At 44.0% G+C, this 17,726-nt stretch overlaps 1 protein-coding gene across 2 annotated transcripts in view; it reads left to right on the top strand.

Moving 5' to 3' along the window:
- PTPRR (protein tyrosine phosphatase receptor type R) overlaps window positions 1-17,726 on the top strand; it is an 813,462-nt gene that overhangs the window by 312,388 nt on the left and 483,348 nt on the right. The window contains exon 1 of one of the 2 annotated variants that reach the window (XM_085652527.1): window positions 13,004-13,129. The exons of the other annotated variant lie outside the window; for it this stretch is intronic. Within the exon in view, the coding sequence (XP_085508653.1) occupies window positions 13,103-13,129 (27 nt within the window). The 5' untranslated portion in view covers window positions 13,004-13,102. Of the gene's footprint in view, window positions 1-13,003; window positions 13,130-17,726 lie in introns of those variants that run through there. 2 annotated transcript variants of the gene reach the window in all.

Genomic DNA, 17,726 nt, shown 5'->3' with positions numbered 1-17,726 from the left:
TTCCTACCACCCAATGTTCCCACACGTCTCCCGATAAAAATGATACCTCACTCGCATGGGTAGGTCAAGTAACCGCGACAGGCAAGGGCCCAAAACGTATTGTGGAGACAACAAAATAACCCATCACAAAACAACCTGGTTTTGCAACGGCGTCACCTGGGTTTTTGGCCCTGGACTCGACGGCCATCTTGGGAAACTACCAAGCCTACACATTTCTGAAAACTAGACACCCAGGGGAGTCCAGCGAGGTTTGGCTTGCGTGGATCCCCCAAAATTTCACTTCCCAGAATGCCCCATCTGCTCCCAGGGGGAGCAGTAAGACTGTAATTGATGCGGGGGCTGGGGGCATTGGCATGCCCGTTTTGGGCAGCCCCCACCCTAATTTAAATTGCCCAAGAAAAGGTCCTTGGCGTACAGTGCGTTTTTTGCCCACCAGGGAGGGCAGAAAGGCTGTATTTGTGGCCAGGGGGGCATTGGCATGCCTGTTTTGGGCAGCCCCCACCCTAAAATAACTGCCCAAAAAAACATACCTGGCGTCTAGTGGGCTTTCGGGGACTACTGGCCCCCAGTGGGGGCAGAAAGACTGAATTTTGCCAATTTTTATTGGGGAGAGCAAAGGCCCTTGCCCAAGGGGCCGCTCCCCCCTCTCTGGTGTCTGTTCGGTGGATCCCTGCTTGGGGATCGCCCTTCTGGGCAATCCCCAATCAAGGATCTACTGGGCTGGGGAGATGCTCGCCTTTCCAATGATACCTCTCCCGTCTTTCTACGTGCTCAGGGGGCTGAAATAGCCCCTTAAGTACGTAGTTAGTGCGCACTGATCGTCATTTCACAGAAATGGGGGGGCCTCGGGAGCTGGGGAAGCTCTTCCCCAGCCCCCGAGGCTTTAGGGGAGAAAAAGAAATCCCTCCGGTGCCTGCACCAGAGGGATTTCCTGTGCAATGGCGTCGGTCGCACGGGAGTCGTCCGACTCACATTAGCACTTATGCGTCAGACGGCTCCTGCACGTCCGACGCATGCAAGGGGTTAATGGGAAGAGTGGTACTATATAAAATGATGTTTCTATCTATATTTCTGTAATTTTACAATAAAGATACCCGTATGGTATCCCAGACCTGATCCTCCACCAGTACGAGAGTTACAAACACTACTATGTGATGGGAAATCGCCTAGAACAGAACCCTATATAGGGGAGCTTAGCATGGTGGAATAGTGCTGATGTATGCCAATACTACTGGGCAGCCCAATTGATGATAGTCAATGAATGGGTCCAAACTCAAACTTAAAAAGAACCATCTTTCAGAATAAATAGACATGCAGTAGGCAAAAAAGGATATCTAGCATTTTATATGACAGATCATAACCTAATGACAGGTTACGCATGGCATATTGCATGCATCAGCGGCATTAGGCTTTTAAAACACTTTGACATACAATACGTGTAAGAAAGTACAATATTAGTTGTATTAAGTGATAGACCTCTTCAAATAACAATCGCACTATTCTTGGTCCAGTTTGGTCTCAATAATTTAGTCCGGTTAGGTCTCGATAATTTAAATCTGAGCTCAAACCTTGGTAGCTATAGCACAGACCAGATAGGCATAACTTTGGAGAAATGTGTAAAACAGTTATCAGTACCAATGCAGTTAAAATGAAGAAAACACAACACAATACAAACCCCACAAATGACACAAATCTGATGTAGGAAAATGGAGATATCATGTTTAAACGTTTTAGAAGTTTGTAGCTCCAAATGCACAAAGTGCCATCAGTGGGTATCTGGTTGCACTATACCGGGTCAAAGTCAAAAGTTAGGGCTGACTGCAATGGAGCGTGGGTTGGATAGAGAGGCCTGGTTCGACCCAGAGGAAAGTGTACCTTCTGACTTAGTTATTTATCTGGAGAAAGGTTCCCGTCAACAAGATCGTCGGCGTGTCGGGGTGCCAGCTGGATCCGAAGAGGGATTCAGGGACATCGAAATACTGGACCTCTGTGGGAGCCTTGGCTCCAGCAGAAAGTTTCTGGCTCATGATGTCGAAGGTGGGAAAACTCCGAGCAGGCGAAGTCCAAAGGCATGGCACAGGATGGCATCTTCATTATCAGGGGGTTTGGCATTGGCCGCAGTGAAGTCCTCTGTGTTCAAATTTAGAAACTTTTTGGCGGTTGGGATCATTTCAGTGGGGCAAACCAGCAAGTTGAGTCTGACCAGCAGCTTTACGTTGACCGTTGTGGCTTAGCGGCTGTCTGAGGGTAGCCTCTGGTTCTTTTTGTGAAAAGTTCAGAACACGTTTTTAGGTGTTCAGTCTTGTAATTTTGAAGGGGGAAAGAGTACACTCACCAGCAAAGAATCCAGGACTTTTTGGGCACTGCTTGGGAATTAGGACTGAATCTTCCAGAATCCATCAACAGAATCCAGGGCAATTCCAGTTGGAACTGGTCAGCTGGGCTCAGCAGAGCTGTGGGTTTCTTACAGGTTTGTGTTTCCAGAGCTGAACAGGAGGCTAGCCAATTAACCCTTGGAGTCCACTCTTCTGTCCTGGGTACAAGTGGGGAGCAGTTCCAGCTCTTGGAGTTTCTCTCCAGAGATTTATAGAAGGTACAGGCATTATTCTGTCTTCCACAGGTCCAGAGGTTTTCTGAACAGGGCACAGAGGGTGCACTCTTATGCCTAGTGCCAGCTTGTGTGTGGGGGAAAACTCCTGGCCAATCCTTAACAACTGGCGCAGATGTTCCCACGGGTACTGCTATCCACTTTTGTAGCATTTCCTGTGTGTTTTACTCTAAACTATGCCACAGTGTCCCTCTCTACCTAAAACCAATGTGGCTGAACTTTTATTCCCTTGTGCAGATGGGGAACTCCCACTGCAAACCAGTACTGGAAAAGGTTTTACCCCCACTGGGATTGATGCGACTCTGGCTATTTGGACAATGGCTGGGGCAGGTCTAGATGTAAGTAACATCTGCCTGTGACAGGGAATGCCGCTTTTAAGCTTGTGCAGTTGGTGGACACATCCCTCAGGCCAAAGTTGTCACCACAAGATCACACCTCTTCCCAGCCAAGGCCCTTTAGTTCCCTTTCATGGGTGCCATTCACACCACCTTACAGGGGGCCAGCAGGCTGACAGGTGACAGTCTGGGATTCATTTAAAAAAGACCATTAGAGGCTTTAGGTAGGACAATGCCATATTTCTAAAAGTGGCATTTTCAAAATAACAATTTAAAATACAAATCTAGCATTGAATTACTATTAATTTGAGTCCTTGAATCTTGGTTCTAGTTATTTTCAAACTGAGGTTATGAATTATAAGGTGTTATAATGTAACCAAGTTCTTTTCTATGGGAGAGCTAGCCTTTCGACAGTAAAAAATGACTTTTGAGATTTTTCACAGTTACGATATGTAAAACTTAAGTACGCCTGTCCTATGTATAGAGATCTAGATGGCGAGGAAGGTCTTTTTCACACTTGGTTCCCAGTCTGTGGAGTTCCTGCCCAAAGAAATGCAATTGTTAAGAGATTAACTAATTTTTAGAGAAAGATTAAAAACGTGGCTCTTCCCTTGATAACTCTCCATTCCCTCACATCACCATCTCGCCTTAGCACTGGGAAGCCTTTGGGCAGCTATGCGCTTTATAAATCCATAAACATAAACATGTTTCAAATACCATGCAACCTGTGGGCATTTATGGCCTTCCTCAGGTGTGACTTATGAGTATTAAAACTGAAGGTTTAGGCCTGCAAAAGGTTTATTTTGCCTGGCTGAATTTTGCAGTTTTTACACTGCACACTCAGGCTGCAGGGGTAGGCCTGAAAACATGATCTGACTGGTCCATCAGTGACATTAAACTTACAGGCCCTTGGTACACCTAATCATGTTAACCAGGATGCAGGCTATAGGCACCAAGTGGTTAGGACAAGGAACTGGCAGCTTTCTGAAAGTGCCATTTTCAGAATTGTGTTTTAAAATGTGACTTTACCATTAGAGAGTGCTTTAAATTTCAATTCTTTAGACACCAAATTCAACATTCCCACCTGCTCCTTATTGAAAGTTTACACTTATTAATTGTAATAAGTTAACCCAATGTTATCCTATGGAAGAGGTAGGCCTCTCAGTAGGGGAAAAACGATTTTTGGAGTTTTTCACTACCATGACATGTAAAGTTTTAAAGTACATGTCCAACTTTCTGAATACACTGCACCCTGTCCTCAGTGCTGCTTAAGGCCTATCCTATGGGTGACATAGGTATTAAAAAGGGAGGTTTAGACCTGGCAAAAGGTTTATTTTGCCATGTCGAAATTTCAGTTAAATCTGCACACACAGCTTGTAATGGCTGGCCTGAGACATGTTTAAAGGACTACTTAAGTGAGCGGCACTATAAGTGCTGCAGGACCATTAATAGCATTAAAATTAACAGGCCACTGGTAAATGTAGTACCACTTTACTAGGGACTTACAAGTAAAATAAATGTGCCAACTGGGCGTAAGCCAAATTCCCCAAGTCTAAATGAGAGAACACAACCACTTCAGCACTGGTTAGCAACGGTATGGTGATCAGAATCCTGAAAGCCAACAAACACAGGTCCAGAAAACAGGAGGGTGAAGGAAAGACGTTTGGGGATTGCCCTGCAGAAAGTGCCATGTCAACAGAGATGAAGTGTGTTACAATGGCATGGCATGAACTTTTAACAAAAAAAGCCACATCTCTAATATACAAATCACTAATTAATAATAGTTAGAAATAGGGCCTCTAATTGGCAGAGGTATGCACCCTGTCCAAATAGGGACCCACACTCTACTCAGGGTAAGTATAGTACACACTAAAAGTTTACTGTGTTCACCCTGTGGTAGCTTGTCACAGAGTAGTCAGGCTAAACTAAAGAGGCAATGTTTAAAGTATTTGTGCACACACAGTAATGCAGTGAAAACACCACAAAGGTAATCCACACGAGTTTAGAACAAATGCCATTATTTATCTGAGCAAAACGAGACCAAAATAACAATAAACCAACATACAAAAGTCAATATATGAATTTTTAAAGATTAAATCACAATGCAGTGCTTAGAAGACTCTAGCAGTCAAAAGGTTAATTGAGGTCGTGAGGTACCGGTGCAAATCCAAAATTCAGGCTGACCTCACTGGAGCGGGGGCCGGCTACAGGGACCCACTTGGGCCAGCTGAACACAGTACTACCTTGGATCCTGGGCGCAGTCTGCGAGGCTGTGAAAGACATTGTGTCATCTGGCGTCAGTTCCAAGAAGCTGTGCAGCGAGTCTTTGTTGAAGCTTCTCCCCCTCATCAAGTCAGAGATGGCCCATTCTGCCAACACCTATTTACCCTTTGTCTCTGGGAGCAATACACAAAGACCAACTGCCAGCTACACCTAGTTACGTGAACCATGACACAGGCTACAGGCACCAAATGGTTAGGACAAGGAAATCCCAACTTTCTGAAAGTGGCATTTTCAGAATTGTGGGTTAAAATCCGACTTTACCATTAAGGAGGGTTTTAAATTACAATTCTTTAGACACCAAGTTCGATATTCCTTCCTGCTCCCAATTTAAAGTTGACACTTATTAAATGTAAGAAGTTAACCCAATGTTATCCTATGGGAGAGGTAGGCCTCGCAGTAGTGAAAAACGATTTTAGGAGTTGTTCACTGCCATGGCATGTAAAGCTTAAAAGTTTATGTCCAACTTTCTAAATACACTGCACTCTGCCCTCAGTGCTGCTAAATGTCAACCCTATGGGTGAAATAGGTATTAAAAGGGAAGTTTTAGACCTTGCAAAAGGTTTATTTTGCCAGGTCAGATTTTTTGTGAAAACTGCACACACAGGCTTGTACTGGCAGGCCTGAGACACGTTTAAAGGACTACTTAAGTGGGGCCCACTCGTAGCATTTAATTAACAGGCAACTAGTACATGTAGTACCACTTTACCAGGGACTTAGAAGTAAATTAAATGTGCCAACTGGATGTAAGCCAAATTCCCCAAGTGTAAATCAGAGAGCACAACCACTCTAGCACTGGTTAGCAGTGGTATGGTGCGAGAATCCTGAAAGTCAACAAAAACAGGTCCAGAAAACAGGAAGGTGAAGAAAAAAGTTTGGGGATGGCCCTGCAGAAAGGGCCGTGTTCAACAGAGATGAAGTGTGTTACAATGGCATGGCAATGCAGAAATTCCAGGTCCTTACCCTTATAACCTTAAAGAAAAGAAAGCACTTTCTGCCGGAGAGAAAAGAATAAATGTGTCCATTTTGAATATGCTTTTCCTGGAACAGCAAACAATGGTCCACCAAGTTTTTGGAAGAAGCATGTGGTATCCTTGGGCCTCGACTACCTACAAAAGTGGAGAAGGAGAAAGCCACTGGAGAATCTGGAGACAAAAGGAAAATGGACTTTGAGAGGGAACCCTGGAAGCGAACTAACAAGGGAAATCTAGGAGGGAAAGAGAAATGCAATCAGACAACTCCACAGAGTCAGTAGTAGTAACTCAGTGAAATGCAAAGTGGTGAATTTTAACACAACGATGGTAGTGAGCAGGACTAATATTAAAACCATGGTGTGAAGGGGGATGGTCAGGCTCCATAGGAAAAGGACAGTTGTTGGGCGAGTGCTAATGTCTAGCCAGTACGGTTTAGGGAGGATACCCTTAGGGAAGAGGTAGTCATTCAATCTTTTTTTAACTGGACTTTCATGGAGGAATTACTAAAGACAATCGAGATAGGTGAGAGATACCTCGGATAGGTGAGGCCTTGGTACCTGATACGCTTGACTTGAATAAAGTTGAAGGGCACACCGGATGATAAAGGGCCCAGATAATGAACGAGATAGAGCTTTAAAAGCTCAAGCATTCACCCGAAACAGGCATCTTTGCGCTATAAGAGTCAATCAATAGGGATCTGACAGAAAGGGAGAAGCTACTATCTCACTACCAAAATACATATTTTATCCTGATAGCATAATGGGATGAAATAAACTTCAAACGGACCTGCAATGCGTCCCACAGCTGCGGGCTGCAGACCAAGAGGAAGCTGCCTCCTGCCCTTGATCTTCTGAATTTGGGAACCGAGAATAGCAAAGCGCTCTGAGAAGGTAGGCTTCTAATCGGGTTATACAGAGAGGAGCTTTAAATGCCATAAAAAAAGCCCTGTACACAAGGGAAAGGCACCAAAATTCCGTATTTTCGTACAGCCAGTTGGTGGTATTTAGGAAGGGATGTATTTTGCTGGAAAATCTTAATTGTTTTAGTTCTACAGCATTGGGTGAGCAATTTACAGAATCGTAAAAAGTATATATCTTATTCGCCTGCTTCCTGTAATAGAACGAATGTTTTCCACGAAGAGGGATTCATTCCTAATAAAACGTGGTGGCAAACGACACCACGAGGTCACCCATGTATATCTTTAGAAGCATAGATGAGTATGGGGAAGGCATTGGATGTGTATTTCAACACCGACAACACTATGACATTGTGGGTATACCGAATATTTTCAAGGATGACTTTCTGAACACTCCAGGAAAAAACGATTCTTGGATATTGGTAAGTTTGGCAGGAGTGCGGAACTTCCACACACCTTCCAAAAATTCCAATATACATATAAAAAGTGTTATATCTCCGTTCATTTACTCTGTGCGCCTTAAACACATTTAGGCAGTCTGACCAGGAGGAGCAGATCTTTAAGATGGCGTCAAGTGAGAATTAACAGCATTTTAGCTCAGCTGGTTCCTATTCCTGCCATGCAGCCCAAAAAAACCCTTAAGCAGGGTACATGATGAGCGCCGCACAATGTAGCACAGCATTAGACCTGCCGGCGATGTAATAAAACACACTTATTTGTGGGTCTGCACTTGTGTCACTTTCACTGAAAAAGTAGATGCTTAAAAAATACATCAATAATAAAGGAGAGCGGGTTTCAGAGCTGCGCGCAGCACACACGCTATTATGAATGCCATTTTATGGGACCCACTAAAATGATTTGTTCCAACCACACTGCCACATAAAGAGACAAAGGGCCTTTTTGTACTTCCAGTGTTTGTAATATAGTTTGAGTTATCTGAAATCTTTAGAACTCTGTCTAGCAAATGCTGATAAGTCTATGGAGTTTAGGGAAGTGCTCCGAGACCCTTTCACATGGTGCCCTGAATGAAAAAAAGAACAAGCAGTAGAGCGGTTTGTAAAAGGCAGTGTCTCCTTGGCTAAGTTACAGCTACCCTTTGACACCTCTGAATACGCACCAACGGCCGCAAGAGAAACCAGTGTATAGCACGGCATTATTGCTTCTTTTATATGGGAGTGATGTGGGGCTTGCCGCACGCCCACCTCTGGCATCAATACCTTCATGATGATATCCACCAATCAAAGTTAGCAATCAATGGGATTACAGGGAGAATGAGAGGACTGAAACACAACCATAAACGGACCCCACAAAAACAAGCGCAGTAGCACTCTATACAAAACAAGCATTTACAATGCAATAGGTCTTGCAATTGCGAGATTTTATGCTATTGGCAATGGAAATTGCAATGCCTTTTATAATATTAAAAGGCATTGTCATTTACAATACCAATAGGTCAAACTTTAGCAAAAGCGACACCTATTTTATTGCAGAGCGCTGTGTCCATGAAGCGGGCGCCGTGCTCACCATTAATGTTAAAAAACAAAAAAACAGAGCGCTGTGTCCCTGAAGCGGGCACCGAGCACAGCATGCAAGTTTATTAAACAAAAAAAAACAAAAAAAGCTGTACGAAAGCATGTTGTCCCTTAAGCAGACGCCGCGTTCTTCTTAAAAGTAATTTTTTTTAAAGCGTCGCTATTGTACTGTGAGTGTTGTGGGGGTAAGTGGCAGCCACTTTTAAAGTTTGAGCTGCATAGCACTCCATACGAAAAGAGGCCGCCATTCTCCTGTGTGGGGGCGCTGAACATACAAAAAGCAGTCGCCATCGTCCCCATTAGTCAATAAACAAAATAATGCTAACCGACTTATAATGCAGAACGCGTAACAAGCCAAGTAAAAGGTCCAAACGTTATGGAAGGTAACAAATGCAGACAAGGCAGTACCAAGGAGGGACTAACAAGCCTATTTACAAATCAGAAGCTAGCATTTACGAAGGACAATAACACAAACCAACTAAAAATATGGGCGGAGAGTGGGCGGGTCTTCAAACACCATACTCCACTACTGCATGCCTCGCAGCAGCCCAGTCTTGACCTAAAACACCATAAGCTTTCAGGGTCAACCAGCACAATTTAATGAGAGGACTGAACTGGTAAACACCAATTCAGGGCAAGGGTCTGACAACTTTACACATCATGGAAGCACTTTCCCTTTAGGCCAGTCCTTAGCCAGGAGACTTTGAGGCCTCCCCAAAAACTGCATTTTGGACAACGTTGAGTAGTACTACAATACTGCTACAAACTGCTATTCGTAAACTCACTTGCAGAGATCTCCGCCTCTCCTATCTTTTTATGCAGAGATGTCTGGCCCGACAGCAGAGATTTCCACACACGTCCGTATATGTTTTAGTAGTAAATGTGAGAGGGATGTGGGGAGTGGCTGAAAAATTGGTAATACTTACAATTAAATGTAAGGGGTCAAGGGAATAGTAAGGAGGGGTTTAGGGAGGATTTAGCAAGGGGCATGCACCCACCCACAAAACAGTAAGCTGATCCCTATTCACAAAGTGCCCTTCTATAATTACTACAGCCAAAACAAAGCCCAAAAAACAGTAAATGTTATCCAGCTGAGGGCTAGAATAAGGCCAGTGCCACACGTGGCCAACAACATATATTGCGAAAACCCTTCCGTTGAAAATCATGAAGGCAAAACTTAAAATAAAACCTCCCAGGTAATAATATTAAAATATATGTAATTTTTTGAAATATTTAAAAATATAAATAAATTGTATTTAATGTAAAATTTGTGTATACATGAAACAATAGATTTTTTTTTTATAATATTTTATTAACTATTTTTAAATTTGAACATTAGTTTAACATTTATATTCATTGAAAATAATTACATTACTTTTATAATAACATGTTTATTTTTGTATTTACTTAAAACTATTCCAATACATGTACTCTCAATATAATAAAACACATTAATGCCAAAACATTAAAATAGCTTAAATGTGTTTAAGTACATGGCTATGACCGGGCAAATCAGGTGGGGGTTAAATAAGAATAATGCTAAATACTTAGCCAGCTTTTCCCTGTACCAATGAGATCAAAATAAGACAGTCAAATGATAAAATAAGGCTTCCTGCCCATTCTACATATTCTCAAGGCACAGAGACGGAATAGTAAAAAATAACTGCTCAGATCACGTGAGACTGGAGCTCCACAAGAATTACATGCACTTTGGCCTACGCACCCATCCACAAGTTTGTCATTAGGCTAGACCTGGAATAGTGGCGGAAAGCCGTGCAGGGCTGCATTTTTTGTGACCTAACCAAAATGAGCAGTGCAAGGCATGCAACATGAGGCCCCTGAGAATAAAGCGCTGTTGTACCCTGAGCGCATCAGATTGCATTTTATTAAGGTTTAGCCTTGGAATGGTGAGGTAGTCGTGCTGATGGAGAACACCACATTTAAAGTGTGTTAGTGCCTGTACGCAAGAAACTTTTTAAAGTTATATAAAGTGCTCTAACGTGCCTCCACACCAACTGCTCCAATGAGGCCCCATGGATGGCCCGCACCCAGCTGGCGAAGCCTTGATAGCGGCTTTCCAAAATGTGGTCAGTACCCTATTTCAACCTGCTGCACACAAATCTGGGGATAGGGACAGGGTTGTACCGTTTGGAAAGCACCAAGTTAAAAGTGCAGTAGTCCCTGTTCGCGAGAGATCTTTAGTGCTATAAAAAGTGCTCCAATGTGCCTCCCCTCTAGTTTCCCCCAAAATACCCTTTGGTTGGATCTTACCCTGCTCACTGGGCTTTGGCAGCGTCCTTCCGTCCTTTAGCCAGTACCCTTTTCTCCACCAACTGGTAAAATTTTACCAGCTTACAATTCAGTCTTATATCAGTGGGATAAAGCATGCGGCAACCACCTCTCTACATGTCCTTATCCCTCTAGTATTGCATTTCTTGCATAGGAGTTTACACTGATCTTCCAAGGTGGCTTTGCAAAGCCACAATGCGTGAATAATGTCCTCGGGGCCTTGGCCGCATAGCCTACAGATTCCTTGGCCTTCCATTCCTCTCCATGGAGGATAATGCTTCAATACAGGCAATACCCCCAGTCTGTATTTTAAGAACTGTTCGTTTATATGATTCCCGTGGGGAACCGCTACATAACCTTGGGGAGCACCTGTGTGTACCTGCTGAGTGTTAGGCATCCGTGGCTCCGCCTCGACAAGGATTGCTTATCTTCCAGAAGAGAAAGGGCTTTGGTGTTCTGTTTTGTTATCCATCTTGGTTTATTTCGGCACAGATTAAGGTCCCAGGCAGACGAAAGGCCAAGGGTGGTTATACACCTATGTAAAAAGGCTCTCATAGCTGAATGGTCCTGCCTTGTTTTCCAACCAGAGGTGAGGGCCTAGAGAGCACTCCCTTGCAAGCTTGGAGCCTTCACGAAGTCCGCCTGCCGGCCCAGGGTTTGTTTTACTAGGCCAAACTCCAACCTAATTTGTACTGAGGACATGTGCATCACTTTTAATTCATTTTATATCTCACTTTTAGAATGTTTGAATATATAATAAAAATATTCTTTTTTGTACATTGACAGGTTTGTTTTTATAATTTAAACTTCAGAAATGTTCCTAATGCCACTTACTTAAAATAATTATAAGTGATTGGAGAGGTAGCAGGAAGCCACTGGAAACAGCTGATGTGAGCTATGTAAACATTTGTAGCATAAAATGATGTATGGTCCCATACTTTTGAGCATTCATTTCCAGAGCCCTCTTTCATGACAGCAGTACGACCATTCCTTCATAGTATGGGACATCTGCCCCCACAATCATGGGTACCCCAAATTGTCTCTTGCTATGCAGGCTGGAGCCTCCTTGTGAGGACAAAAGCCACCATATCCGTGTGTATCTCCTGATATGGAGGCCTGCTTGCTGGAGTTGCGGCTGAGGCAGGGCCTCCTCTACGCTGGTGGCGTGGCAAGCTGGTGGCGAGGCAAACGGGCCATCATACTGAAAATGACTCATTAGTTTCCCCTGCATTCTTTGCTGAAGTTTTTCTCACTGTTCTAGGTATTCGTTTTACCCAAGAATTATACTGAGATATTCCGACTTCGTCCAGGTGGACCCTGATGTTGTTGTTTTTACCACGATGGTAAAAGTTGCTCGTTTTCCAGATGTCGGTCCCAGCCCATGCCATGATATTCTTGCAGAGGCTTAATCCACATTCTTGAATCACAGACAGATGCAATTTCCATATTTATTGCTTCCCCCTTTTGAGCGGAACTATCAGCAACTCTCATGCTCCGCTCAGTAAATTGGGACACCTGCAAATTAAAATAGATGAAGCGTCAGGCTGCTCGCGCCCTCTCATTGAAAATGAACGTGGGCTAAAGTGAGAAGCAGAATCAATCATCCATGCGCTCTTACTTCAGATCTGCACTGTCATAGAGTCCAACAAAAAGACGACACGTGCCGAGAAAGATATACAATATGATTGTTTCCGAATAGCAGCCAGTGAGAAAACAGAAACAAAAGTAACACAGAAAAAAACTTACGTGCAATGTCATGGGAAGAAAAATCCCACAACGTGCTCACCTCGATACTTTTTACGTCCATGAAAAAGATTTGTAAACCCACCTAGTGAAGTAGTACCTTAGGTTATTTCCACTAGAAAGTATTCTGTAAACTTGTATTAGTGTGTATCACCGGCTCTCTCATCTCCAAGGGCAGCGGTCGTGCGTGCCCAGCTGTGGAAGCTGCGTGTGCGCGTGGCGTCTCTTGGGAGAGCGGCGCGCGCCCTTCAGCAGGTCTGGGACCTGCGAGGTCTCTGCGCACAATAGCAGCCTCTGCCAGGGCTTTCCTTGTTGTCGAAGAGAGAGGCGGCTGTCTGTCAGGGACTGCCAGGAGCCTGCCGGATTATCTCGGATCTTCGAAGCAAGGATGACATGTGGGCATAGTTCTGAGCAGAAGTGCAGTCATGAGCCAGTGGGCAGCGGCGCGACAGGTAAGAGGCGCCGGCAAGGTAGGTAGGCAGACTGCGGTGTGTGCCTGCCTGAGTGATAGGACGCGTGAGCGGATTGTGGCGCTTTACGCCTGCAGAAAACTACGTAGGATATCGTAAAGATTTGTCCGCGTTTCATTCTGGTTGTGTGTGTTTTTATTGACATAGCACAGTGTGCTCTGAACACACACAGCGTCTGACAAATGAGCTACCATTTCTAATTAATACCAGAACTGTCGTGGGAGAGGCCAGCCTCTCTCAATGCCAGGTATGCGGAGGGGATGTGGTTTCGTTGCTTCAGGTTTTTCACCCACATAAGGGTATGTATATTTGACTGATTCCCATGTGTAAAGTGCCAAATGTCTTTCTTTTCCTGTTTATTCAAGCCTGTGTGATTTCAGACAATACTAGGTTATGTTTAACGTAATGTTAAACGTTTAACAGGATCACACAAAAAGATGAAATATGTTCTTGCCTAGGGCCCCAGAAATCTTTAACATGACATTGGGTAGAGAGACAGAAGCAGAGGTAGGCAGCGGGTTTGAGAGTGGGTTAGAGAGAGAAATGCAATAGAGCGTCCAAGCTCACTTTCCATGGGGCAATTGCCCACTTTGCCCATGCCTTAAAACGTCTCTGGTTACTGTGTGCTACTCCCATGGACTCCCCGGCAGAGTGTGCACGTGAAGACTGTCAACAAAGTTATTTTCAAAGTTTGATTTTCTACTGCACTAGACACAAGTTACACGAAGCCTGTGTGGTTGGTCCAATGTGACTGATCTAAAACAAAGACAAAAAAAAAAGAATTTCTAGCAATGCAAAATAGGAGTTTTGAATAGATTTTTTTTTAATTCCTCCAAGAGTAGGCATTCATTTTCATTGTTGTGCGTCTGTAATTCCAAATGGGTGCAACTGCGTCTTTCATCCTCGTCCCATTACTTAAACAACTGAGGCGTGTGCGTCCACACAGACCCCTGGGTTCATTGTCAGTGAAATCTTCTCGCCTTTGGTCCTATTGGTTTTGCCAATTGTCTTTAGCCATTCCACACATTATCACCAATGCTGTGCAGCATGGCTAAAAAATTTTTTTTAATTAAATCAAAATGGTTTTTATGGCTGGTTGCCTCTTTTTGTAGACACACGCACCACACAAGTGCGCACTTACAAAATAAAGCAGCCACTTTTTGGATCTTTTTACTTAACCATTCATGTTGGATTGATAACTTGTGTCATTCAAGTTTTGCCCTCTCGCCAAGCAGCTGGCCCAACTGCATGGGCACCCCGCCTGACCCAAAAAAAGAGATCAAGGGCCTGGGGGTCTGGCTGGAGCCGGACTTGTCCTTTAGGACACACGCCAAGAAGATCGCGGGCGTTTGTTATGGAATGCTCCGGTCGGCCCGTAAGGTTCTCCCCCTGTTACCAGAACTCTCCCGGAAGCTGTTAGTCCAAGGATTAATCATCTCACGCCTGGACTACAGTAACGCGCTCTTTCTTGGAGCACCAGAGTCAACGTTTAAGATCCTGCAACAAGTGCAGAACGCAGCAGCAAGGCTGCTGCGGAATGTTCCGGCCAGGCAGTCAGCCAGGCCTGCTTTAAAAGCACTCCATTGGCTCCCTGTTAAAGAGAGAGTTACCTTTAAGGCCCTGTGCATCGCTCACAAGAGCATACTGGGGAAAGGACCAGCTATTCTGAAGGACATGATTCGCCCTTATAAGTCTACAAGAGCCTTACGCTCTGACAATAAACATTTCCTTCAGACTAAGAGAATCAGGAGAGCCCGCTCAGGGGGCAGGAGTTTTTCTATCCATACAGCGCTCGCCTGGAACTCCCTCCCATTCTCGCTGCGGTCCGAACCAAACCTTCTCAGATTCCGGAAACATCTGAAAACGTATCTGTTCCCAGAATAACTGTAGCTTCTCTGTTTTTTATTAGTAGCCTGCTCTTGGTTTCTATAAGCGCTGGGATGCCTCATGGTAACCGTGCGCGGTACAAAATTCAATAATAATAACTAACCATAAAAGAAATATGCAAAAGCTTATGTTTTTTCACCGGGGGAAGCAACTCAGGTAGTCAAAAGCACTGAGGGGCATAAGCAAAGAGGGGCATGAGTGGGGTGAAAGCAACATGCGGAACAAAACAGAAACATAGGGGTGTGAGAAGCAAGCAAAACAGGGGACATGGGTGATTGAAGCAACACAAAGTACATGGGTGGTGGAAAGTATCACCAAGAGCACATGTAGGGGTAGCAAACGGGTGAAAGAGAGTGTTGAAAAGTGGGTTATTGGAAGGGGTAAGTATGCTCCCACCACTAGTAATGAGGCCAGTAACACGATATAGGTCTATTAAAGGTCCCAGTAAATTAGTCCCTTGCTCATCCCTTGGTAGCTGACAACGAGCAGTCAGGCCTAACTTAGGAAACAGGAGGGTAAAGCATTTAAAAACACCAATACCTCAAATAAGTAAGACACAACACACAATAACAATCCCACACCAATTTATAAAAATAGGAAATATTTTTATGAACAAATAGACACAAAAATGACAAAAATCCAATGAAGGGAACCCGAGACACAATTTTTTTAATATTAGCCACTTTACAGTGCTTAAAATCATATAGCACCACTCTGGGACATCTGGTCGCACTTGACCGGGACAAAGTCAAAGTTTCAGGCCAACTGTGATGTAGCCCTGGTCAGATAGACTAAGCAGGAGGCCCCGGTAAAAATTTTACCTTCACATTTAGAAACTTTTCCTGAGCTTTTTCTTACAATGGCACTCGACCTGCCTCAGCAAGCTAGATTCATAGAGGGCTCGCCAGCTTGGCTTTTGACAGGGCCCTAGTCAAATCGTGGAAATCTTGAGCTCTGGAGCTTTCAGCGGGACAACTCTGATATCCTGGCTGCGTTGCGGCTGAAGGTAATCGGCTTGACCATCACTGTAACCTCAGACTCTTTGAAACTCTCAGTTGGGACCTGATATGTGTATATGCTTTGAGAGACTGTACATGATATCATCCAGTACCTAATTTGTCAAAGAACGAGTGCCAGTGTCCAAAATGTTGCTCATTAGCCGTGGCTGGTGCTAATAAATGTTGTTATGACAAATTCCAAGGGTGTGTTTTTTTTAATCCACTTTATACTTCTTTAATCCACTACTGGGCAAACCCTGTTCCTTTATCTTACTCTTGCAGGTTCCTGCTTTCTCCCTTTCTGACAGTTCTTTCCATAATACTCTTCCTATTTCTTTCTCCCTTTAGGTCTTTTTCCCTCTTTTGCTCTAGGTCAATATCTGATGAGGAAAAATAAGTGCTGGTGTCCAAAAATGAGGGCTAGTGAGCCCACAGGCAACCACCTGCTCATATTAAGAACTTACGTCATCATGGGGTCACATGATGACGGTCAGACTTGTTGCTATCTGCTGTTCTGTTGCAGCGATATTGGAACTCTGTCTTTATATTATATTCCAAAAGTTCCATGTTAAACAACCAATTCAGTAGCCACTCTACGTTTGGGAAATTAAGAAAGTAACAATTACACAATAATTCACCTTATTGCAAGAGGCTCAGCTCAAAGAAATAAAAGGAATGTTGCGTTCCACAGGTAAAAAGGGGTGAGACCTTAGTAACATGGTCATCCATACAGATTGGGCCCGGTTAGTATAGCTAGTTTTCATGTGTGTGGACTGAGACTCTCTCACTACCATGTTATAATGAAAGCATTATTCCAGCTAAGGCCCGATGTGAACCGAAACTGCCACGAAAGACCTATTCTATTCCTAGAGGCAGATCAGTTGTGTTATAGGTTTTATCTATTACTCAAAATGTGTGAGTTACAAGTCACTTAAAGCGAGATGCGGCCCCTTAGCAAAAGAAGGGTAAACTGTAACTGCTATTGCCCAGGTAAATGAGGCACCATCCTTCATTTGGGAGTTGTGTGTTACCCCCTGTCGCCTATCTAGTGTATTTGCCCCCATGTTCATGGGGGGTGACGGGGGAAAAATGTAACTGCCAGGGATGCCCATGGCGATGTGTATCAGGTATCAATCCATCCCTAACCATGAATTATCATCATAAAGTCCTTTTGTATTGGTAGATAATTTATAAATCCACCGTTGCTTCTTTCCAAAAGTATTTTTGAAGGATGTCTGGTGGATGTCGTGGTCCCTATTTGCTCCAACACTGTCCAATTGAAATCATTTTGAGTATGACACATACTGATGTAACGATTGGCCATCTTGGTGGTGGCATTATGCACTTCAGGTTGCTGCTGTGTTCGCCAGCCCTCAATTTAACTTTTCTGCATGTCATGCCCACTTATTGCAAATACACGGTCAAGTAATGAGATACACCACACAGATCGAGTTAGAATTCATGAGTCTCTGCTGGACCCACACCGTACTTAAGGCCAAGTCCTGTTTTTTGGTTGCTTTAGTCAGATGGCACACTCTACAGTTCCCAAGGGATGGTGACCAATAACGCGTGCCAAGTCCCAGAGTGCTGACTTGGGATTCATATGCTTTATCCTTTCCTGCTTCCTCAGTTGAACTAACTAAGACATCCTTTAGGTTACTTTCTCGTCTATGCTCAAAGAGTTGTTTTTTGAG

The sequence above is a fragment of the Triturus cristatus genome, chromosome 4_1 (assembly GCF_964204655.1).
Source record: "Triturus cristatus chromosome 4_1, aTriCri1.1, whole genome shotgun sequence".
Classification (NCBI taxonomy): Eukaryota; Metazoa; Chordata; class Amphibia; order Caudata; family Salamandridae; genus Triturus; species Triturus cristatus.
Note: the sequence above shows the minus strand (reverse complement) of the source record. Positions and strands in the feature narration are given on the sequence as shown.